Source organism: Schistocerca cancellata, chromosome 7 (genome assembly GCF_023864275.1).
Source record: "Schistocerca cancellata isolate TAMUIC-IGC-003103 chromosome 7, iqSchCanc2.1, whole genome shotgun sequence".
In the NCBI taxonomy this organism is placed as follows: Eukaryota; Metazoa; Arthropoda; class Insecta; order Orthoptera; family Acrididae; genus Schistocerca; species Schistocerca cancellata.
In genome coordinates this window covers 182,226,670-182,253,140 of record NC_064632.1, presented here as the reverse complement: position 1 = coordinate 182,253,140, position 26,471 = coordinate 182,226,670, and the positions used below count along the sequence as shown (strand labels likewise).

The 26,471-nt window shown below is 39.1% G+C and overlaps 1 protein-coding gene across 1 annotated transcript in view; it reads left to right on the top strand.

Moving 5' to 3' along the window:
* LOC126091933 (transforming growth factor-beta-induced protein ig-h3-like) overlaps positions 1-26,471 on the top strand; it is a 134,043-nt gene that overhangs the window by 92,107 nt on the left and 15,465 nt on the right. Inside the window, exons 4-11 of the mRNA XM_049907255.1 lie at positions 9,601-9,750; positions 11,172-11,266; positions 11,851-12,023; positions 12,159-12,305; positions 16,055-16,271; positions 22,725-22,868; positions 23,184-23,399; positions 23,804-24,114. Coding sequence (XP_049763212.1) covers positions 9,601-9,750; positions 11,172-11,266; positions 11,851-12,023; positions 12,159-12,305; positions 16,055-16,271; positions 22,725-22,868; positions 23,184-23,399; positions 23,804-24,114 — 1,453 coding nt within the window. The remainder of the gene's footprint in view (positions 1-9,600; positions 9,751-11,171; positions 11,267-11,850; positions 12,024-12,158; positions 12,306-16,054; positions 16,272-22,724; positions 22,869-23,183; positions 23,400-23,803; positions 24,115-26,471) is intronic.

Genomic DNA, 26,471 nt, shown 5'->3' with positions numbered 1-26,471 from the left:
CTCCTCAAGCACCGAGAACATCTTCGTCTCTCCTAAATCTTCTGTAAACCTGAGTGTATTCTCCGCCATCTTTGAGAACCCTCGAGTGCTGTTGCCTCTCTGTCAACACGTCCCACCTTTCCTCCGTATCCAAGCACTCCATGTCCTTTCCCAGCGTAATTTCAATCACCTGTCCCTTCCAAAAGAAGAAATCATCCACTTCCTTGCAGTCATAAGCTACTGTACTCATCCTATTCCAAATGAAGGCTCCACTCTATCCTTTCGTTGCCCAGCTCGCATCTCCTAACAGAGACATCCCACCTATCAGCACCTTCTCCTGTAGACATCTCACATCCTTCTCCATACAACATACGCTCCAGTACTTCCCGCATCACAGTACATACCTAAAGGTACCATGAGCCCCAATCATATCATCCTCATAATGAAGAAAATGTACTTAAAATGGCCACCGTCTTAGCATAGACATAATTATTTTAACTTCTATTAAATTTTTAAATTATATAAGCCATGACTGAAGAACGGCAGTTTGGACCCTACCCCCCGCCCCCAAGAAAAGAGGATAAGGACTTAACTTCCCGTCGATGATGAGGTAATTACAGTCGGAATACATGTTCGGTTCGGGGACGGACGGGATAGGTGACTCTTCAAAGGAACCAGTATGAATCGTCAGACGGGAATTCATATCGCCGTCCTCCCAAAAGGGTAGTCCAGGGTCTTAGCACAGGATCATCTCGCTTGGACTTTTTAGGTGGGAGCGGGGTTCGAATCCAGAGCAACCATAATGGTATAAGTTTCACGTTGTTCTACTATTTTCTGTCGAATGCAAGCTCGATTGCTTCGTCAGTGACGAAGTCAGGATGTTCCAATAAAAATGTTGCAACTTCTTCGTGACGTGACGTTCAGTAGCCTTATCGTTTTCTCCTTTAAAATCTGAACCACCGTGATGGTGTAATGAGGCGTGTCCCAATGTAAATGTGCTCATTGCACGGAGTTCAAAAATGGTTCAAATGGCTCTGAGCACTATGCGACTTAACTTCTGGGGTCATCAGTCGCCGAGAACCTAGAACTAATTAAACCTAACTAACCTAAGGACATCACACACATCCATGGCCGAGGCAGGATTCGAACCTGCGACCGTAGCGGTCGTTCGGTTCCAGACTGTAGCGCCTAGAACCGCACGGCTACTTCGGCCGGCATTGCACGGAGTAAATTCAAATTCTTTGTAGTGAAACCGAATATTTTAGTAGCACGCAAGTTTAAAAGCTAAAACCATCAATTACGGCACTTAAGCTACACAAAATTGTAAATCATATATGAGGGGCGTTCAGTAAGTAACGCAAGACTTTTTTTCTCGACCAGTTTCGGTTGAAAAATGAGGAATTTGTTGTGGTACAGAGTGGAATAATATTCCTGCATCAGCCCCTGTAGTCCCATGAAGTTCGGGCAAATGGCGCCGTTACAAGTAGCCTCCAAAATGGCGTCTCTAACGAAGGTGCTTTCCAAATAGAGAGTTATCATCGACTTTCTTTTGGCGAAAAACCGGAGGATTCCAGACATTCATAAGCACCTGGAGAATGTCTACGGAGAGTGAACAAAAGCACGGTGAGTCGTTGGGCAACAAGGTCGCGCAAACTTGTCCGATCTCCCGCTTGCAGGCCGGCAGCATACAGCTGTGACTCCTGTAGTGTTGGGACGTGCGGACACTCTCATTCGAGATTATCGACGGATCACAATCAAACACCTTCCTGCTCAACTGGACGTCCCTGTTGGTAGTGCTGACACACTTGTCCATCATTTGCAATTCTCAAAGGTGTGTGTCTGCTGGGTTTCTCGCCGCCTAACGGAAGACCGTAGAGCAGTGAAGGACCAACTGTGCAGAATTGCTTGCGCATTACGAGGCTGATCGTGGCATCATTTTGTCGAACATTGTCACAGGCGATAAAATATTATGGGTTCATCACTTCGAACTGGAAACAAAACGTCGATCCACGGAGTGGCGCCACGCCACCTCTACTCTGACGAAAAAGTCCAAAGCCGCACCCTCGGCCGATAAAGTCATGGCGACGGTCGTCTGGGACTCTGAAGGGATTATTCTGTTCGATGAGCTCACAAAACTTCATTGGATTGTCTTTCCTCATCCACCCTACAGCCAGGATCTCACACCTTCCGACTTCCATGTGTTGGGCTCAATGGAGGATGCACTCCGCGGGAAGCAGTGCGTAGATGATGGTGACGTTATTAATGCAGCAAGATGTTGGTTCCGACGCTGACCAGTAGAAAAAAATAGTTCAAATGGCTCTGAGCACTATGGGACTGAAGTCATCAGTCCCCTAGATTTAGAACTACAGGGCTATTACAAATGATTGAAGCGATTTCATAAATTCACTGTAGCTCCATTCATTGACATGTGGTCACGACACACTACAGATACGTAGAAAAACTCATAAAGTTTTGTTCGGCTGAAGCCGCACTTCAGCTTTCTGCCGCCAGAGCGCTCGAGAGCGCAGTGAGACAAAATGGCAACAGGAGCCGAGAAAGCGTATGTCGTGCTTGAAATGCACTCATATCAGTCAGTCATAACAGTGCAACGACACTTCAGGACAAAGTTCAACAAAGATCCACCAACTGATAACTCCATTCGGCGATTGTATGCGCAGTTTAAAGCTTCTGGATGTCTCTGTAAGGGGAAATCAACGAGTCGGCCTGCAGTGAGCGAAGAAACGGTTGAACACGTGTATCTGGACATGCTGCAAAATTGGCTCATGCCACAACTGGAGACCGACAGCGCCGACTTCATCTTTCAACAGGATGGTGCTCCACCGCACTTCCATCATAATGTTCCGCAGTTCTTAAACAGGAGATTGGAAAACCGATGGATCGGTCGTGGTGGAGATCATGATCAGCAATTCATGTCACGGCCTCCACGCTCTCCCGACTTAACCCCACGCGATTTCTTTCTGTGTGGTTATGTGAAAGATTCAGTGTTTAAACCTCCTCTAACAAGAAACGTGCCAGAACTGCGAGCTCGCATCAACGATGCTTTCGAACTCATTGATGGGGACATGCTGCGCCGAGTGTGGGAGGAACTTGATTATCGGCTTGATGTCTGCCGAATCACTAAAGTGGCACATATCGAACTTTTGCGAATGCCTAAAAAAACTTTTTGAGTTTTTGTATGTGTGTGCAAAGCATTGTGAAAATATCTCAAATAATAAAGTTATTGTAAAGCTGTGAAATCGATTCAATCATTTGTAATAACCCTGTACTTATATCTAACTAACCTAAGGACATCACACACAGCCGGCCGATGTGGCTGAACGGTTCTAGGCTCTTCAGTCTCTAACCACTCGACCGCTATGGTCGCAGGTTCGAATCCTGCCTGGGGCATGGATGTTTGTGGTGTGCTTAGGATAGTTAGGTTTAAATAGTTCTAAGTTCTAGTGGACTGATGACCTCCGATGTTAAGTCCCATAGGGCTCAGAGCCATTTTGAACATCACACACATCCATGCCCGAAGCAGGGTTCGAACCTGCGGCCGTAGCAGCAGCGCGGTTCTGGACTGAAGCTCCTAGAACCGCTCGGTCACAACGGCCGGCGCTGACCAGTAGAGTGGTATCATGTAACGTGACGTAATGCCGTCACATTGAACGGAGAGTATGTTGAAAAATAGGGTTTTGTAGCCAAAAGAGTAGGAAATAATATGGTGTATTGGAAACCCGACTAAAACCAACCTGCTTTCAGGAAAAAAAGGTGTTGCGTTACTTATTGAACGCCCGTCTTTCTTAACATTTTGCGTCTATCAGCCAACACACACCACAGGACGTGTGCTTTCATATCCTACCGTTCAAACTTTTGGCAGTAGTGCTGCGACTAAGGAATCCATTGTGGCGTCGGTGTTTATTTTTGCGGAGAGCAGAGACCTCCGAGATAGCATTGAGGCGCCGCGAACCGTTGTGGCGCGTGGCGTAGGCCAAGCGACCAAGCGATCGACCGCCTCACTGAGAGGTCACGTTATCCATGTTCTTCACCGCCCTGGGCGGTGGAAGAGGGCAAGTCGGAACATTAGATGCGAAGTTCGCGTTTCACGCGCCGATAATGTGCGAACGTGGATCTGCTTTTAATACGGTTATGAAACCGTCATCAACTTCGAAAACTTTACACCAAATGTGTTTGTTGGTCACTTTCTAACCTCCCAAGACAAACTGTAGGTGGTAAAACCAGTGATGACAAATAGACAAGACTAGTCACTGGCCAGCCGGCCGGGATGGCCGAGCGGTTTTAGGCGCTACAGTCTGGAACCGCGCGACTGCTACAATCGCAGGTTCGAATCCTGCCTCAGGCATGGATGTGTGATGTCCTTAGGTTAGTTAGGTTTAAGTAGTTCTAAGTTCTAGGGGACTGATGACCTCAGAAGTTGAGTCCCATAATACTCAGCCATTTGAACCATTTTAAACTAGTCATTGAAGAAAAAACTATACAAATGTCGCCTTCTGCACAGAGGTAGAAGTATAAAAATCTATACTAATAATAAAACTGAAAAACTATGCTGTCTCTCTGAACAAGCTTCTCCAAAACTAGTAGAGGAATTATCATGCGGTGTTCAAAGACAATTTGAGGCCAGCCTGGGACACTGTATAGGCTGATTTTATCAAAAGCGAATCACGGAAAAAAGATATCCGTATATACAAAAATGTTTGTATTTAGGTTTGTATGTACTGGTATGTACTAAGTACACTCTTTACTTGGCTTCCGAATGAAGGATGCCGGGAACTGAAGCCTGCGATCGACTCGTAGCTTGTTGGCTGCTGAGACAAGCCCTGCCCCCTTTTCCCAGAGCAGCCAGCTCACAACGTACAAAAGAAACGAACATGTAATGGATGCATCGCAGAAGTGACACGGAAGCTTATGGCGAGTCGCTAGAAGGATCAGGTGCAGCGTCTTTCTTTATTTTTGTAGATAATATTAACAGTCAGTACGCACAGCAGCGCACACGGTTCAACACTGCAATTACTCAAAACAGCTACTTATGGTTACGGCGCACAATACTGTTGCGTAACGAAGTTTGATGATTAGCGTAAACATTCCGGAGCGACACGAAGTCAACCGATTTCTACAGATCACAGAGGCCAACTGAAAATGTGCGACCAGTATGTATGTTTGTTCCACACCTCTTCCGAAACTTCTGGGCCGATTTCAATCAGACTTGGTGCAAATATCAGTACTTACTGTCTGGAAAGAATCGCTGTGGGGATAAGAACTGTCTATCAATCAAAGGAATTGGGGTGGGGACGAAAAAAAAGTGCAGACCACGACGCGCGAATACCCTGATCTTATTCAGTCAGTATTTGATAATCAGAGCATTTGGTGACTTGCAGTAAACTGTACACATAATTTCAAACCTTTACACACTTTTCCTCGCAAACAATTCCCACAAAATAATGGAAGGAAAAAGGTTTATCACCTACTAAATTTTCGCTGTTCATGCAGGAAAACTTCGCGTCAGGTACGGCGTTTTAATTAATTACTTCTTCAGTTCTAACTGTATTTGCACCACATTTTGCAGACAGTGTCTACGTATAACACTGAAAGTAGCTGCAAAATTATGCCATTGTACGATACAAAGTTGACGACATATGACGTCATAAAAAAAACACTGATGTGCGCGAGAAATTGCCGCATTATGCATTACATTTAAATTTATTATTTGTTTGCTATTAACTAAATACGCAACACATTTCGCAGACAGTATCCACACATGCCGTTGAATGTACCTACAGTACTGTATCATCGTACGACTCATAGCTCAGGAGATACGACTTTATAAACACTGAACTGCGTGAAAACGCAACTGTAAGGACGATAAATGATGAGTTACAGATAGAAAATGTATTTTAATAACAATTTCTTAAATTTAGTAGAAAGAATAAGGAAAAACAGTTAAAGAGTAAAAACAAAGCAGTGCGTTGAAAAAGTAACTCTCATAAAATTCAGTCATATGAATGTATCACCAACTTCTCCTTCCGAAATTAAGAAAATCGTACATTCTCTCAAAAATAAAAGGTCATTTGGTTTTGATGGTGTTTACAACAGAGTACTAAAGATTTGTACCCCATAATAAGCCCAGTCTTTACGGAGATATGTAATGCATCATTAAATCAAGCTATTTTTCGAGAGGGACTGAATTATGCCATTGTTAGACCCTTATTTAAGAAAGGTTATAAGAGAAATGCCAATAACTACCGATCTACGGCAGACATCGTTTTCGAAAACTTTTGAGAAGAAGTATTCTAGAATAGTATCTCACCTTAGCAATAGTAATATCTCAGCAAATGACATTTTTGGGTTTCAGAAGGGTTGCTCAACTGAGAATGCCATTTACATATTCACTCACCAGATTTTACAAGCATGAAATAGTAAAATAGCGCCAAATGCTTTTTTTTCTTCAACCTAAGGCATTTGACTGCATGGATCACAGTATTCTCCTAGATGAATTAAAGCTTTATGGGATTACCGTTATAAGCCAACCAGTGGATAATGTCACATGTAAGCAAAAGAATGCCGAAAATTGTAATTAGTAATTCAAGCAATATAGGCCGCAAACCCTAATTCTGACTGAAGAGGAATCGTGTATGGGGTCACCCAAGGCTCAATCTTAGGTCCACTACTGTTCCTCATACACGTAAATGATATTCTGTGTAATATACAACAAGCAGAATTAGTTCTTTTTGCAGCTAACATTAGTATTGTAATCAATCTAAGCATACATACAGAAAGAGAAGAAATGGTAAAGAAAGTTCTTAGAAGTATTGTTGGCTGGATTTCTGTGAATGGCCTCACCATCAGTTTCAAAAAAGAAGCAATATATTCAGTTCTGCACATCTAGGTGTATTACACCAATAAGTGTAACACATGCTGAGGAAATAATAAATGGGTTGGAAACTTCAAAATTCTTAGGTCTCATTAGTGATGAGAATTTAAATTGGAAAAAGCATGTTTTGGAACTCAAAAGACAACTTAGTCCTTCCACATTTTCACTTAGAATCATTGCAAATCTTGGGGAGAGACAAATCAGTAAGTTGATACATTTTTGCAGATTTTCTTTAAATAATGTCGTATGGAATAATGTTTTGAGATGACTCATTAATAATAAAGAATGTTTATTGTGCAAAAACGTGCTGTAAGAATAATATGTGGTGCTCAACCAAGACCATCTAGTAGACATCCGTTTAAGGAGTTGCGCATTCTGACTACTATTCAGTGTATTTATTTCCTCATGAAGTTTGTTGTAAATAATCCACTAAAGTTCAGAAAGAACGATGATGTACATAATTTCAATAAAAAAAACCACATGAGAAAGCTTTTATTCCCTAGAGTAATTTCTTTTATTGTAATGTCTAAGAAATGGTGGGCAGGAACTATTGACTCACATTTGTATATTTTATTTAAAGTCCACTTAGATACGTCCAGAAAGTAACCCTATGTAAAAATTAATTTGCCATGTGACTGTAAAATAACTCATTCCGCATAATTACGATCTACCAGGCAAAATGATTCATGGACTATGTAACTGACTAACCAACTAAATAACTAACTAACTGTAGAATGAAATTCATTAGAGATACAGGTGAAGTTTGTATACACTCTTTGCATGAAATTTGGTATGGAGATAGTTTGAAAAATGAGGATGAATATAGGCTACTTTAAAAAGTGTGCAGTACAAGACACTTATTGATTTGAAGAATAGTATGCAAATTAGGGAAAATGATCTGAATGGCATCAAACCATGTGACACTATTTTTGTTTGATGGATATGATAAAGACTTTCCTTTCAAAAATATGGGATGCAAATAATTATGCCACAGAGAACCATCTAGCCCAAAACTAAATCACTATTCACTAGATGCAGCTTGCCTCAATGGAAAGAGAAAAGCAAAGAAAAAATATGTTTAGAGTCAAATTTCTGTCATTTTGCAGTGGATCTCGAATGAGATCAGGATTCATATGGAGGAGTCATGGCTGGTTGACAGAGGCAAAGCCCCTTTGTCTCTCTAAGCAAGAGATGACACACTTGAAAGATTTTGATGCCTCTGTACTAAGGGATGGTGTCAAATGAAAGTATGACTTCAGTGGGGAGAATGCCACAGGGGGTCAAAGATATTTCTCAACGACAAAAACCACACCTCATCCCTTCCCTGCATAGCAAGTTGAGCAAGTTGCAAGTTATGGCTGTAGTAGTGAACAAGCAATGTTAGGTGACTGTATGATCTCTGTACCTGCCTTCCTGAATGGAGCTGTACATAGCAAGACTCCAACCAGCCTTATCATAAAGCTTTCCTGAACATTTCTACTTTGTGGATATTTTACTGCACACAGCAGTTATGGCTGTCTGCAGAGATATTGAGAACTTCATCAAAGGTAAGAATTATGTCTTCTGAAAGTGGGACTGAGCACACATCTCTGTACTGCTACAGGATACATTTTAACCTTTGATCTCTTAATGATCTCTCATGAACACTGCTCAATGGGAAGTGGTGGACTATTTGCTCTCAGATGTCCACTTCTCAACCAGGATATATCCTGCATATTGAACACTGGCCAAAATAATAATTTCAAAATGGATGCTTAGCAATGCTAACAGGACACTACACAACTAACTGACTGTGTTTGAAAATTGTTAACAGTGTTCAGAAATAGGTGTAGCCTGTGTATCACATCTTGTAAAAATTCTTCTGCTGAATAGAAAGTGATCTAATAAGATGCCCAAGGGTGTTACAAAAAAGTGAGACTGATGAAATAATTTGCATCTTATGTTACACCATTTGTAGTAATCAAACAATGGAAAATCCAGGATGGAATGGAACAATATTAGAGAAGGAAAGTTGCTACTCACCACATAGCAGAGATGCTAAGTCACAATAGGCACAACAAAAAGAATCACACAGTTATAGCTTTTGGCCATTAAGGCCTTTGTCAGCAGTAGACACACATACACATACGCACTCACACAAAAACAACTTGCACACATGTGTGCAGTCTGACAGCAGTGTGGTTTCAGTTGTCTGAGACTGCAGACATGTGTGGAAGTTGCGTTTGCATGAGTGTGTGTGTATTGGTGTGTGTATGTGTGTCTACTGCTGACAAAGGCCTTAATGGCCGAAAGCTATAATTGTGTGAATCTTTTTGTTGTGTCTATTGCAACTCAGTATTTCCACCATTTGTAGCAAGTTTTAAAAGGTACACCCAGTAGTCTTACTGACGTGCTGTGGAACTTTTCTTTTGCCATGGATCATACTCATTGATATAAAAATTTTTTACTTATGTCTTTTAAATTCCTTCTCACATATTTCAAGTTTCTAGTGTATCTGATACACTCAGTTTAATAGCTTTGTCTGGTGAAGCCATAACCTCCTTCATTGTGGAACTTAACCTCTTGTTTCATTCCGAATGTTGTGAAGCACTTGAAGCTTTCCATTCTTGCTAGGACTGAAATTTCTACATAATTGTGACCAATTATAAAAAACATATTGATGATGTTTACATTGGAAAAACTTTTCAACCAGAATTTTCTAGATGGTAGTAAAACAACCTTCTCTTTTGCAGACCTAATGTGTGTGTGGACAGGGAGGAGATTAATGAAAGTCAGCGACACAATGACACTGAGTCAACAGATGAAGATGATGACAGCATCCTCGGCAGCTTCCAGTTCTCCAGCTGCCGCCAAAGTGAAACTAAATACACATGCACAACAAAGTAAGTGCTGTAAATAAATGAATTGTGAATTAAAATGTGTTACTGTCGATTTTTTTCTCTGTACTGTTGAAATTGTGTGTGTCTGTGTCTGTGGAGCATTATAGTGACAGGCAAGAAAAGTTAATAATAGCAGTACACAAACCAAGAGAATACAAAAGAGTTATTTTGTGCACTAGGAGGTTTATTCGTGACTATGGGAGTGTGTAAGTAATGTATTGCACAAGGTGTCTTTGCACCAAACATCTGGGGGTGATGGTCACATCATGGGGAACAACTTGTTTTAGAGACAAAATGTTCATTTACACTTCCAGCAAGCTAATTGTCCTTTTGTACTGGTTATACCTCTGAAAGGCAGCATGGTGAAGGCATTCTGTGATGTGCGTATGCTTTGTATCACCTATAATCCAGTTAACTGCTCTGTATGAAAGGGAATAGAAACAGCAATCTTGAAAGTTACAGATTCTCTTCTAAAATATCTTTCTCCGCTTAGAGACACTGACTCTTATGATTTTATTGTCGAAAATCACTCTATCAATTTACTGGGGTAGGTAGTATGCAGCACACATTGTTATAGATCCTGCTAGTTCAGTGAAATCTCTTCATCTAAGGGCTGGTGAATACTAATATCGAGTGTCTCCAGGAAGCATCCACAAACATATTGTCTCTAACAAAAGTTGTTCCCCATCACATGGTTTATCATCCCTAAACATTTGTTGCAAAGTCTGTACACCCTATATCTCCAGGACAAAACTCAATGTGAAAATAAGAATTACATTGGTGATAGACATCAATAAAGAGTCGTACAAAAGCTTGTTGGTAAAAGTGACAAAGACATTTGTTTGAAAGTTTGTTTGCATGACCATAATCCATAGAGAGGATATAAATATTTGCTTTATAAGTTTAAACAGCTTTATCTTGCTGCAGTCTATTTTATTTGCTCTGGATACATTTCACCTTTTGTAGTAAAAAACTAATCTTAAAGGAATTTAATCTAGAATTTTACATTTTTATTTTTGTATGCAATATTTGTAGATTAGAAGACAGTTCACACCCTAATTTTTATATAAATAAATTACTACTTTCGGCTGGACAAACAAATAACTGTAAGTAGTAATGTATTTGTAAAAAATTCTGACTTGAACTGTTTCTCAGTCTACAAATATTGCATATAAAACCAAAACTTTATCATTATACATTAAGTCCACTGAAGATGCTATAAAGGAAAAGCTGAAATGCATCTGAGCAAACATCTGGGGGTAAAGGCATTTATATTTATAAAACGAACATATGTGTTATTATTGATGTACTTTGTGGTTATCTCATTATTCTTCATACTGGAGGAGAACATGATTGCATTTTAGTACTCTCCCAGCTTTAGACAATACTAACAGCACATTATTAAAATAATTTATTGCTAACAGGATTCGCAGTCATGGGATTCGAAAGACCTTCATTGTGAGGTACCAGTGCTGTCATGGTTACAGGAGAATTCCAGGAAAACCAGGCTGTACAGAAGGTCTGTATTAATTTTATCTTAAGGATTAGACTGCTGTATGGATTTTACTTTCTTGTTTATATTGCTTCCTTCTAATTGCCATGACTGTTACAAGGCAAGGTGGCTTAGTGAAGAGACACAGAAAACGCATTCGGGAGGTTTAGGGAACATATCCCTATTCGGCCATCCAGAGATAATTTTTCCAAAGTTTTCTTAAATTCCTGGAGACAAAGGAAGGAATAGTTCCATAGTAAAGGATAAAGCCAATTTCTTTCCTCATATCTGTTCAATCTGAGCTTGAACTCTCTTTCTAACGACCACTTTGATGACAGAACTTTAAACACTGATTGTCCTCCTTTTGTCATAGTTGTACTAATATTGTGCCCATCATGTTTCTAAATTTTATTTCATTATTTTAGTTGTGTTCTTTTAGATCAAAGTGAAAAAATGAATTTCAGATTTGAGCATTTTCTTTATCTTTATAGATATATGGTTGTAGGGATATAGTTTTATGCCGAATATAGTATTCTTGCCCATAAGTCATGCAATTTTGGAGAAACAATGTCCCCTGATCAAACAAAGTAAAAATGTTAATTGTCTTACAGTGAACTTGAAGCCAATGGTGCAAACAATGGAAGAATTAGGAGCAAAGGTCTTCCCAGAGATGGCCCGTGCAACAGGTGTTGCTGAAAAGTTATCGTCTGAGAATCTGACAGTATTTACTCCTACTGATGAAGCTGTACGTGATTTCTCAGAGAGTCTTCAGGCTGCCAACCAAGTAAGTAGTGTCTCTTGTACCAGATGTTCTAACACTGTCTTGGGTGGAACCAGTTACATTCGTTGTTCTCCTATATATTTGTTTTTATAAACACTTCATGAATGGTTAACTGCAAACATTCTCTTTGTGATGTAGGTGGATTTTTACATCCCCCCGGGGCGCAGCCGACGAGATACAACAAACTGGGAAAATGAAGCGGCATCTGGTGTCAATATGAAAGAGGTGGTTCTAGGCCACATGGTTCCAGGTTTCCAGGACATTGGAGATCTTGTTGATGAGCAGGTAAGCATAATAATGGAGAAGTGTATCTGAAGGAGTATCTTGCTTAGGATTGTCAGTGTTAATGGGTAAAGCATTAGTACTTGAAAGAAACCAATAAATACATCATTCATTTTATTTGATTCTATTACAGCTGATTTTTGTGGCTGTTACTGCCATATAATGTGTAGCTGGATTGATGAACATTATATGACTGATTAGCAGAGGTGTTGGGGTAAAGTCTGAGGTACCAAGGAAAAATGACACCTGAAGTTACTGGCATGCTCATGTAAAGTGCAAAGAAATGCAGCTACATTTTTTTTTTTTCTTTTACGTGCCTACGGATGAGTACTGAGTGCAGCTCACAAGGAGCTGCTGGGTGTTTAAATGGAAGACCCATATGAACCAAAGCAGTAACTTCATATGAAGCAGTCTTCAAAGACTGTTTTGTCTGGTGTCAGAGGAGGCAAATGTAAAAGAATAGGGTCTGTTAATCGTTGACAGTTCAAACGTAAGGCGAATGATGCCCTTAGGGAAACGGTAGCAAGGGGCAGGAAAGGACACCAGGTACACTCAGTGTATATGCCTGGGGTCCTCATTCAACTTGCATAAGAGACTATTCTACCAGCTATTGAAGGAACAGGGTGCAACCAACTGCAGATTGTGGCACATGTTGGAACAAATGATGTGTGTTGTCTGGGCTCTGAGGTCATTCTTGGGTCATTCCAATGATTGGAAGAGGAGATTGAGAAGACGAGCCTTGTGCATGGAGTTCCAGTAAAGCTGGCAATCTGCAGCACTGTTCCCGGAACTAATTGTGGACCTTGGTTCTGAGTCAAGTGGAAGGACTGAGAGGCTTCAAAAGCTCTGTGACAAGCTAGGCTGTGTCTACCTGGGCATGTGCCATAGGGTTGAGAACTGTAGGGTCCCTCTAAATGGGTCAGGTGTGCACTACAAATCAGGGGCTGCTACTCTGGTAGCTGACTGTGTGTGGGGTGCATACAAGGGTCTTTTTGGATTAGGTGACTCTCCATCCATTCCACATAACGATAACTGTCTGATACCCAGAAGTATCAGTGTAAAATCGAAAGAAAGGCCTCCCACAGGAGAGAGTATTAAAATCCTAAAGGTTAAGTGCCAAAGCATTCGCAACAAAGTGCCAAAGTGTGAAGTGCTCATGAAAAACAGTGAAGCTCGCATAACACTAGGTACAGGAAGGTGGTTGAAACCTGAAATTGACAGCAGTGAGATTTGTAGAGAAAATCTGAGTGTATATCGAAAGGATAGACAAATGGGAAATGGAGGTGCTGTGTTTGTCGCAGAGACAAGAAACTCAAATCCACTGGTAAAAACTGAAGCTGCATGTGAAATTGTTTGGGCAAGACTCAGTGTCAGCAGTGGGCATAAAAAGACAATTGGATCCTTCTATCGCCCACTAGACTTATCTCGTGATATAACAAAAAACTTTACAGAAAACCTCAGTTAATTTGTACAAAAGTTCCTCAATCGTACTGTAATCATTGGTGAAGACTTTAAGCATCAAACAATGAATTGGGAAAATTGCAGTTTTCTTAGTGGTGGACATGGTGAGACCTCCTGTGAAATTTTACCAAATGCCTTCTCTGGAGACTACCTAGTACATATAGTTAGGAGCCCCACTCATGATGGAAATATATGGGATCTAATGGCAAAAAAGGTAGACATAATCTCTTTGAGGATATCCATGTCGAAACTTGTATCAGTGACCATAACGTGATTGTGACAACAATGATTAGCAAAGTACAAAGGACAAGTAAAACAAGCAGAAAGATGTGTTTGGTAAACTAGATAAGAAAACAGTAGTATTATATCTCAGCGAGGAACATGAAACTTTCAGCACAGGGAAGGGGCATGTATAGGAACTCTGGCTCAAGTTTAAAATAATAGTTGTCCAGTCAACTGATCATTCATAGAACCAATATGTAAAGGCTGCTAGTAGAACCAAAGTTAGTGTCTAGTCCCTAATGAATGAGATGGATGAGACAGGAACTGAAGTTGAGTGTAGCAAAGCAAAAGCTGAAATGCTTAACTCTTGTTTTCATATGTTCCTATACAAAGGAAGACCTAGGAGAATTGCCCCAGTTTAGTCGTTGTACCACTGAAAAGATGAATGAAATAAGTATTAGTGTTAGTGGTGCTGAGAAAAAGCTGAAATTTTTAAAATTTAACAAAGCTCCAGGGCCTGATGGAATCCCTGTCAGATTCTATACTGAATTTGCCACTGAGTTAGCTCCTCTTCTAACTATAATCTATTATAGATATCTTGAACAAAGAACTGTGCCCAGTTCTTGTAAAAAGGCACAGGTCACACCCATCTGCAGGAAGGGTAGTAGAAGTGATCCACAAAACTACCGTCCATTATCGTTGACATCAATTTGTTGTAGAACCTTAGAATATATTCTGAGCTCAAACATAATGAGGTATCTTGAACTAAATGACCTCCTCAATGCCAACCAGCATGGATTTAAAAAACGTTGATCATGTGAAACCCAGCTCGCTCTTTTCTCACATGGCACACTGAAAGCTTTGGATCAAGGCCAATACTGCATTCCTTTATTTCTGAAAAGCATTTGACTCAGTATTATACCTACACTTATTGTCAAAATTACGATCATATGGCATATCAAGTGAAATTTGTGACTGGATTGAGGACTTTTTGGTAGGGAGGACACAGCATATTGTCTTGGATGGAGAGTCATTGTCAGATGTAGAAGTAACTTTGGCTGTGCCCCAGGGAACAATATTGGGACCCTTGCTGTCTGTTTTATGTTAATGACTTTGCTGACAATATTAATAGTAAAATCAGACTTTTTACAGATGATGCAATTATATATAACGATGTACTATCTGAAAGAAGTTGCATAAATATTCAGTCAGATCTTGATGAGATTTAAAAGTGGTGCAGAGATTGGCAACTTGCTTTAAATTTTCATAAATGTAAAATTTTGCACTTCACAAAATGAAAAAAACGTGGTATCCTATGAGTCACTATTGGAATCTGCGAACTCATTCAAATATATGGGTGTAACAATTTCTAGAGATATGAAATGGAATGACCATATAGGTTCAGTCATGGGTAAAGCAGGTGGTAGACTTTGGTTTATTGATAGAATACTGTAGCTTGTAGTATATAGTATACTTGGCTCTTCTGTTAAGTCTATATACTATAATTAGTTATTGATCTGCTCTTATAATAATAGTCTTGGTCTTATAGTATGAACTATAATATGCAAGAAATGAAAAATTAATACTGCTGATAGAAATGTGGAAAAATACCCTATACTCTCCCACCATTTTGGAACCATTAGTTCTGTCATTGAGGTAAAGAGAGAGGGATAGGCCAAGGAAGGTTAGAAAAGAAGAGCATGTCACTCAGACCACAGGATGAGAGGGATCTACCTCTCTTAAGGATGAGGTGAATCATTTGCATACTGGGGTCCGAATAACTTTCTCTTCCTTTTTAACCATCCCCAACCTATCCTTCTCACATTCCCATGCAGGGACTAATAGTTTGGAATGGTAGGATAGTGTTCTGTATTTTTGTATGTACCTCTTGACAGCATCAATATTTTGCCTCCTGAAAATAACTGACCAGCAATTCTCTGTTATATTTTTTTTTTCCTTGAGTGAATTTTCCTTTTGATAAAAATATTGTTTTAAAGACAAGAAAGTGACAAATGATACGAAATGTATCACTTAAATATTACAATACAAATTTTAAAAATATATCACAGGTGCTCTACAGTGACAACAATAATTCAACACTGCGATTCAACATGTACGCTGCACCTGGTGAACGACTTCTGACTATCAACTGCGCTCGAGTCACATCTATCGACAATTATGCTGAGAATGGCATCGTGCACATCATTGACCGTGTCATCCGACCTGTCACTCGTACTATTGGACAACTCATTACAGAAGATGCCCAGTTTACTCGACTCAGAGAATGTGAGTATCCATATCACTTACAGGGGATTTCTTTCAGATACTAAGGTAATCATCTGTGTTATTTTGTACAGAGTATATGCGACAACCATGAGGCTGTGAAAAAACTAAAATCCCATGAAAGAAGCCTGTTAAATTTCCATTAAACAAGAAATCTCACAAATCTAAAGGCTGTCAATTCAACTAAATACCTAGGAATTACAATTACAAACAACTCAAATCGGAATTATTTCATAGATAATGATGTGGGGAAGGCAAACCAAAGAATGTGATTTATTGGCAGAATACTTAGAAAACGCAACAGGTCTACTAAAGGGACTGCCTGCAGTGTGCTTACCTGTCATCTGCTAGAGTATTGCTTTGCAATAGGGAATCCTTACCAGATAGGACTGACGGAGGACATAAAAAAGTCCAAAGAACAGCTCATTGTGCATTATTGTGAAGCAAGGGAGAGCGTGTCACAGATATGATAAACAAGTTGGGGTGACACCCATTAGAACAAAGTCATTTTCCATTGCAGCAAGATGTTTTCATGACATTTCAGTCACCATCTTTCTCCTCTGAATATGAAAATATTTTACTGTCACCAACCAACATAGCAGGAAATCATCCTCGTAATAAAATAAGCAAAATTTGAGCTCATATGGAAAGATTTAAGTGTTCATTTTTCCAACGCACTGTTAGAGAGTGGAACTGAAGAGAAATAGTTTGAAAGTGGTTCGAAGACCTTTCTGCTAGTCTTTTATATATGGATTGCAGAGTAGTCTTGTAGGTGTAGATCTTCCAACTTATTATCCATGATCCACATCTTTAATTATTCTTACAGGAAAGACACAGTTTGTGCAATAAATTGTATAATCTCAGTTTATTATTGGATATATTCACTTTATGTCAAAGCCTCAAGTGACATACAAAGTTATTTTATCCACAAAAATATATACACAATTATGATCATTCCATTTAGAATAACACAGAATGATTAAACGAATTAAAAACTTAAGATGAATTTTTTTTTTTACCACACATCAATTTTATATGTAACTAGCTGTGCCCAGTATGTGTTGCAATGCCTCTTTTACTTTCTAAGTAGGTACACATAAACAAAGCAGACACATTTACATGTTGTTGCTGGCAACTGATTTCTCCATTGTTTTATACCGTGGGACTCTTAAAGAGGACGTTAAATGTATCTATAGCACTGAGTCATGTGGCATGATCTTTGACCCTGAAACATGATTTTGCTGATGCAGTGAGCAATGAAAATTAGAGACTGAGGGCACTTCATACTTTTAAAATAATCCAAATCAACCAATCACAGGAAAGCCATTCCAACAGATCACATTTGGATGTTTCTACATGTCACCACTTCTCATCATCATCTTTTGAGGCTGAATTAGCCCCTCTTTAACACTAATATACTGTAGATCCCTTGAACAGAAAATTGTGCCCAGTAGTTATAGAAAAGCACAGGTCATATCTGTGTATAAGCAGGGTAGCACAAATGATCCACATAACTGTCATTCAGTATCCTCAACATCCATTTCTTGTAGAAACTAGAATATAGTTAAAAGGTTGTGAGGAATCTCAAACAGAATCACCAACATAGATTGTGAAAACATCATGTGGAACCCAACTTGTGCTATTCTCACATGGTATCCTCAAACCCATGGTTCACGGCTGTGAGGTAGATGTAGCATTTCTTGAAGGCCAAAAAGCATTTGTCTCTTCAATGGTTGTTACCAAAAATATGTTCATATGAGATATCGATCAACATTTCCTTGGTAGGGAGGACACAGCATGTTATCTTGGATGTCGAGTTGATGGCAGACAAAGTAACTTCTGGTGTGGCCCTGGAAGTCTGCTCGACTCTTGCTGGTCATGTTGTATATTAATGACCTTACAGTCAATGTTAACAGTAACCTCAAATTTTTCACAAATGATGTGGTTATCGACAAATTAAGTGCTGTCTGAAAGAAGCCATACAAATACAGTCAAATTTTGATATGATTTTAAAATGGTGCAGCGATTGCCATCTTGCTTAAGTTGTTCTGAAATTTAAAATTGTGCATTTCTCAAAATGAAAAATCTGCATCCTTTGACTACAATATCAATGAGTCACAACTGAAATCGAAGAAATGCATTTAACCTACTAGTGCAACCAATCCTAGAATTTTGTTCAGTGTGTGGGGCATATATCAAATAAAACTAACAAGGAATATTAAATGAATAAGTAGACAGGCATGAATAGTCACAGGTTTGTTTGAGCCATAGGAGAATGTCGTGGAGATGCTGAGGACAGTTGAAGGTAGATGGAAACTATCCTGTGAAAGCTTGCTTACAAAGCTTCAATAACTAGCTTTAAGTGATGAGTGTATAGATATACTGGAAGCCTCTGTATAACCATCTTGGATTGTTATATTGTAATTAATGACATTTGTCCAAGTTTATTTTATTATTATTATTATTATTATTGTGTTAACACTAACAACACTAATTGTTTGTAAATATGCTTAAAGGTGGAATAAAACATTTGTAATATCATTCCCATAGGAATCACTAAGGCAAGATTAGACTAATTACAACATTAGACTAATTACAACATTTATCTTACCATAAAATAAATTGCAGCTACTGTGGAATAAGTGTATGTCCCTAAAATTTACAGATGTTGCAAAAATCAGCATACAGAAATCATTAACTATATTGTATTAATTCCATGTGAAGTGCTGTAGTTGACAGAATGCGTATTTTCAGTCAAATTGACATCACTAACAGAAATATTTGTCCAACCACTAAGAAGGAGGCTGATCTACAAAGAACTCAGAATAGCGATAACATCAAGAAATTAATGTTGTTGTTCTATTGGAAGTCCACCTTGTGAAGTGCTGTAGTTGTCAGACTGTGCATGTTCAGTCGAAGTGACATCACTAACAGAAACATTTGTCCAAACATTGTTCTTTCCAAGAAGGAGGCTGATCTACAAAGAACTCAGAATAGATATAACATCAAGAAATTAATGTTATACTACATATAAAAAATGAATATTTGTTTGTTTGTCTTCCACACATTCCCAAACTATTCATGTTTTGTTTTGTTGTTTTTTTGTGAGTTGTTGCCCTCTTGCCTGCAAAGTTTTCTGTTGGGGTAAGAACTACCTACCCCACCTGTAGGGGTGGGTGTGAAAAGGGGTGATACAGAAGCTTAATTCTGGATATTTGGAGAAATTTAAATCAGATTCTGTATATACATGCCTCATTATTTGTATAAAAATAACATACAGTTAATTTACCGCAAACTCTCCTTGTGGTGAGAGTGATGCTGAGAAGATAAAATGTGTAAAACATATTTAAATATTTGATATTGACAGTCATGATGACATATAACTCCTAGAGTTGGTGTGGGAGGGAGAAGGGGTTGGGGGGGGGGGGGCAGTGGTGGTGGTTTGGATGTGAAGTCAGAGACATACCAGCATATTTCTATAAAGCATGAAGGAATTTCTACCAAAACTGTTGCCCGTTTCACTTGCCATCTGGAAAAATTTACTATTATAGTAAGACACCCTTGGCATTCCTATGGCTGTGGGTTTCGGGTGAAAAGGTGCAACAGAAAAGCATAAGTCAGGAATGTCTGGAACAATCCCAATCACATTTAGTATATACATGACTCATTATTTCATTGAAATACTGTGGGAGTAAGATACCCCTACTACTGGTGACTGTACCTTTTTGTAAAATGTGATCCACATCCAGTATTAGTTTATTCATGAGTGATATGTATACAAGGTGCTATTGGGAAACGGTGCAAGCTATTTTAGTCTGTATTCCAAGCAGAGTCCAGTCCAAGTCATATGCTTGTATATAGTTGAGACAACTAAATACCTCCAAAACAATATATCATATGAAAAAAAGGTTCTAGGTGAAAAGTTAAAATAGTAAAGGGGACATCTGTCTATGCTACAACTGACCACCTCCTAACTACCTGCCCTGCGTTGGTGGGATCAACCTTGTATTTTCAAATGGATCACCCCATTTTTATTGCATATTTGAATTCTGCTCCAAAGAATACATACGGTTTACTGAAAGAGCTGTTTTTCATTCATGATAGAAGACACTGTAATCGACAAATATCAAGGGTGCCTGTTTTTGCAAATAAGAACTGATGCATTTGATTCTATTCATTTATGATGTAAATGTAAACCTTTGTGTTCAGATGGTTGATATTTATGTTTGACATTTAGTTTAGTGTTGCTGTTTGATTGTGCAGTACAATATGGGTAGCTGTTTCGATGTCTGGTTAGAAACTGTAGCATTATTCAGGAATGACATGGATGTAATAGTTTTCTATTCCCATCGGGAAGATTGATTCCTGTGAGTTCCTATGCCTCTCACTGCTGGTGTGCTTCATTTTGGTGAGTATCCATGGCAGGTGCACCTGTTACTATCACTTCATGGACATTTTACGTTATCGTAATGGTTGCGGGTTGTATTCTGCCAGTAGTCATGTAGCAGTGAGTTCAGGAGTTTGGCTGTTGGATGAAAATGTACCAAAATTAATCACCCTGATTGTGGGATTTAACAATGCCCACCAAAATGAAGCATTCCATTGGTCAGGGCTCATCACAATCGACCCCATAGGAAACAGCAGTCTAAAGCAAGTAGCTTATTTGCCAGAAATGTCACATTTGCAACACTCAAGTAATTTTTTTAATATTGATATAAACCACTAGAACACAAAGATTTGCATTTAAAACATAAATAAAATTTAGTCAAATCAAATTTGTCAGTTCTTAATTGCTAAACAGCCACACTTGATATTTGTTGATTAGTCTGTCCACCATGATTTGAGTAAACCATATGTATTTTTTGGCATAGAGTTCCAATATTCAATAAAAATAAGGGTTTGCCATTTGAAAATACGAAGTTGACTCCATCCAAGCATGAGGGGTGGTTAGGAGGTGGCCATTTGTAGCACAGACAGATGTCCCCTTTATTGGTATTAACTTTACTCGTAGAACTTTTTTTTTTATATATACAGTACATTGTTTTCAAGATATTTAACTGTCTCATGTTAAAACAAACTGCCTGTATTACAAATGGAATCCACCACAACAGCACCATCGCCAATACAACAGCACTAGGAATGTGCAGTCCACTTCTTGCAGCATACACACAGGAAAGAGAGTCAGAGCTGCCGTGCGCCACTTTATTTGCTTAAGTCTGGCATGATCCCATCGGAGCGTGTGCATGAGCATCAGAGTAGAGGTGCCACAGTGGTTGATAGCAAAGTTGCATCAGTTTCTCGGTTTCCATGGAACATCAGGTGGTGTCACAACCCCCCCCCTCCCCCCCTCCCCCTCTTCGTCCCCACTCCTCGATCATTGACCACAGGGAGAGAACAATGTAGATAGTGCAGGGTCCAGAGGAGCTGCCACTGGGAAAGATAGTGGGTCGATGTCCGTGGGTGTCTCTGCAAAAAGCCAGGGCAGGATGACACTCAGTAGGAGCTTTGAGTCATTCCAGCACTAGAGGGTCCACCAGGTACGGGGAAACTGGCAGCCACTTACCAGGATGGTGGAAGCAAAGTTGATGTTGCTGGTGCCACAGAAATCTGTAGGCAGAGGGAAGGCCATGGGATATGTCATGGACTCATAGTGGCTGGTGGTTGTACCACAGATAAAACTCAGGGGCATCTGAGCTTGTGGGCCCACGCAGGGATGCCCAGCTGGAAGGGAGAAGCATCAGCGGCAGACACAAAATATTCAAGGGACAGCCATGAAGCTGCTATAGTGTCTTATGAGTTCCCAGAAGACCACATTGGGTGTTAGGCATGCATTGTCAGACATCATTTTATTGCATGTGGTGGTCATGACATAATATTTCATATGTTTGAGTCCATTGGCCGAGTGGCCAAAAATCAAGTATATCCCTAGTTGTTGGCTGTAAGAACACTTGTACAAGTTGCATTTTAGTCCTTTGCTGCTTTACAAACTGTAAATCCAGAACTGTGAAGAGAGTCCATCCCAAAAACACTGTCCACTGTGGGATCAGCTATAACAAGGAAATTTACTGGACAAGTGACTTTGTTGTAGGTGAGTGAAACCAGAATTTTCCTAACAAGGGCCTCTGATAATGTCCATAGCTCCACAGGTTTGTCTCAATTCCCTGACACCACTACAATATCTATATTGTGCATGGTCACTGTTCTTTCAAGTGTGATAACTTCTATATGTTCCTGTCCAGAACTAAATATTAAGAGTTCCTCTTTGATATATCCCGCTACTGGCTCTATTCCTAGTTTCCACAGACATTGAAGAATAAAGAATTTGCTTTCTTTGTATTAATCGCATTTATTTTTGTTAAATTACTTTACTGTTGAGTAATGAAAGTCCTTTTGTTCAGACTCTTGGGTACACTGTTCATTACAATGTGTATTTATTTTCTCTTCTCTTCTCCACAGTCCTGGAGCGTACAGGTCAAATGCAGATTTTGAATGAACCTGGTCATCTGACACTGTTTGCACCTATTGATGTAGCTTTTGACAATATGGATCCTGCCATTCGTGACAGGCTGCTTTCCTCAGCATCCAATACCTGCCTGAAGAGTAAGTAACCGTGTTCATTGTTATTTCAATTGGAGTAGTTCTGTGGGTCTAAGTACAAGAATTTAAAGCTATTATCCTGTTGCAGAACAGTGTATTACTTACAGAACCAATAACAGTATCTAGAAATTTATACATTCCATTGTATTAAGAGAACCTTCTCCTTTCCCTTATTCACATGTTTTCTTTGATGTTTGTCAAGTGCTAATTATATTAGGGGATGATTTTCTGAAAAAGCACTGTCTTATTCTTAATATGAATATTGATTCAAATGAAAATGTCAAACTATTGACTGAGAAATCTAATGACTTTTTTTAGATGTCTTGGGTCACCATTTGCTGACACACACGCTGTGTTCATGTGCTGTAACACAGCGAGTAGCAACACACACTTCTGTTGGAACTCCTTTGATGTTAGAACGTTCTGAGGATGGAAAGCTATTTGTGGGTTCTGGAACTCAAGTTGTGGCTCGTGATATAATGGGTACAAATGGAATTATACATGTTATTGAAGAAGTTCTTCTTCCTGACTCAGGTATGACAAGAAATTGTAAATACATCTTACATTATATATAGATGGTAGTATATGCTCCCTATTGAGTAATAGTATACTGATCATATGACACTGTAAATTCATAAATTTAATTACTTTGTATAGTGACTATTACTTGTGACTAATACAAACAAAGTTTACTATTTATGTGTGTTGAACCATTATAAATGAAGAGTTGTTGAAATAAATCTGATAAAATGGCGGTGGAGTTATAAATGTAGAAAACACTTTGTGGATGCATTGTATAACTTAATTTCCCAGGCACTAGGCCATATAAGAGATTTATTGTGAATTAAGTTTTTGAGTGAGAGTGAATAGGATAGTATGGAATGAAGTACTATTTCTGGTGAGTTCAGCAACTTATATCATTTTGTGTTTGTGTTCAGGACTGCCAGTTACAACAGTTTTGGAGCGACAGAACCTAACACAGTTTGCTGGCCTGCTGAAGGAAGCTAGTCTGGCTGGTGTAATTGATTCAGCAGACAATGTGACTGTATTTGCACCAAGTGATGATGCCCTGCGACGTCCTGAAGCAGTTGCTGCAATTGAATTAGCAAGGAAAAGTCCTGAGGATCTGCGTAACTTGCTCCTCTTCCACACAGCGAAGCCTGAGGTGCATTCATGTGATATCACAAACAATAAAGAAATTGCATCTGGTTTGGAAGGCCATAGCCTCAGGATAAACCTGTATGCTACTGTGAGTACTCATATTAATATTGTGCTTTCTGCAAAATTAGCTTGCATATTTTTTTGCTTTTATTTTATGAAAGTTGTATACTAGAATATGCTTGAGCAGGATATTGCTGCAGTCGGTGGGTGTTTATTTCTCTTTAAATGGGCTTAGGTATTTACATCAATTATCAAACTGCTGTCATGATATGGGGTTCCTTTGTTGTTCAATTTTTGCCTTGACTTCGGGGGATGGTTCTTTATAGTATTTTTTTTTTTTTTTTTGTGTTTAGTCAGTCATTGTACAAGAAGAATTAATTTACTGTTTTCTAAATACTGACCAACTGAAATGAGCATATTGGATCTGGTGGGACAGTGGTTAAGAACTAGATAGATGGAGGATTTGCAGCTTCATCTGATTATCCTACTTTAGGTTTTTCCTAAATCACTTCAAGCACATTCTTGATTAATTATCATGACTGCACCATCAGTGGCTTCATCATTTTTTATACTGTGTTCATCATAAAAACAAACCTGATGTAAACATTACAATATGTAGTCTTCTATGTTCGCTAGATTTCATTTCACGTAGAAACCAAACTATCTCAAGTATGGTAAAGAACATTTTATGGTATGTGTTATGCACACGTTGACTGCAGGAGAATATGGAACAACAGCTTTACCACCTCATTTAACTAACCTGCTGTGATGTGAACAGCTCCAATTAAGATGTAAAAGAAATGAGCAGAGAAACAATATAGCTTCAGATGTTATTTAATTTTAAACAGAATGTGGCAAAACTCCAGCAATATGCTTCTTGGGGGACCAGACAGAAAACATAACGTGCCCTCGTTCCTAGCTAACATAGTATTGTAATTAAAAACAAGAGTGATGAAAATTCCTAATTGAAACACAAGATAATTTTTCTGTGTGAGCTATGTGTGATGTAAAATCATGTTGCAGGGATTTTATTGTATAGTGAAATATTGAAGCCACTGAAGGTATTACTTACAGTATGGAATTCCTTTCATATGCAATTCTGAGGAATACAGCACTGGAACTGTCATCTGTTATGTTGATAATGAGGTGGTTACTAATAGAACCCATGAAGCCATGAAAGCACTAAATTTTCTCCTCTTCTTTTATGACGTGATGTTGTATTATTCTTATACCTAATAGTGATACAGTCAGAAATGAAGCACGGCAATTGACTAGATTTTTAAATCTAAGATGACTCTAATTTCCGTGCAGAATGTAATGTACTAAAGAGGGGTCTGCAAAGATTTTCAAACAAAGAAAAATTTTTGCTAAACTCTCGTTCAGAACATCTTCTAACATTCGCAGTCTATTATTTGGTTCTTGTTGATCATTATCAAAGAAAGCAGCAGTGTAAGTAACAACAAATAGCAGTCTCTTGCAATTGTTTCGCTTATGAGACAATTCCTCTTTTTTTTTTATTTTTTTTATTTATTTTTTTTTTTTTTATTGTAAGCGGCAGCAGCGTGCACAAAAGCAAGCCATGCGACGAGCGGCAACAGGCCGTAAACACTCATTATCAGAATACGACAAACAATGCATGACACAGTATAGTAATGCATTTTCAGCATAGAGTGACGGAAACACCTATAACAAAGAGAACGGCACTAATCGGATCAAAGAAAAATAATCAATCAATTCAAACCAGACGAAGCACGTGAAAAAGGAAGGGTACCCGAATAAATACGGACGGAGCGCTTGACGCATAGCAATGGCTACCTGCTAAGCTTAAGACTCTAACCAAACTGCTGTAGCTGTATCGTCATTCATTCGACCTAAATTGTGTCTCATATTACAATGGACCAACTTTGTTTCGATTTGGAGGTGCGGCCAAAAACTTTTCTCTCCCCTTGAATTTCGAGTCTCAAATTTCAGGTGCAGCTTAGATTACGGAAATTTTCTTTTTCCTTGATTTCGAGTCTCATTTTTCAGGTGCGGCTTAGATTCAAGTGTGGCTTAGATTCGAGTAAATAAGGTACTTACAGAAAACCTTTGATTAAGGAAGATGAGCAGTTCTGAACTGATTATATCGATGAAAATAATCAACTCACCAAGCAGTGGCTAGAGAAACTCACTCAAAAGGTATTATGTGTACAAGCTTTTGGAGCCAGTGGCTTCTTCTTCTGGCAGAAAGGTTGAAGGGGAAGGAAGAGGGGTGAAGGATAAGGACTGGTAAGGTTTAGGAAAAGGGGCTCACCATTCCTTTTCATCAACCCTTCTGTCAGAAAAAGGAGCCAATGGCTCTGAAAGCTTGCATATGTAATATCTTTTATGTATGTGTTTACCTGCTGCTGCATGGCAAGTAGATTTTTGATTAGTATTTCTGACAAACATTCTTGCTAGTTGAGA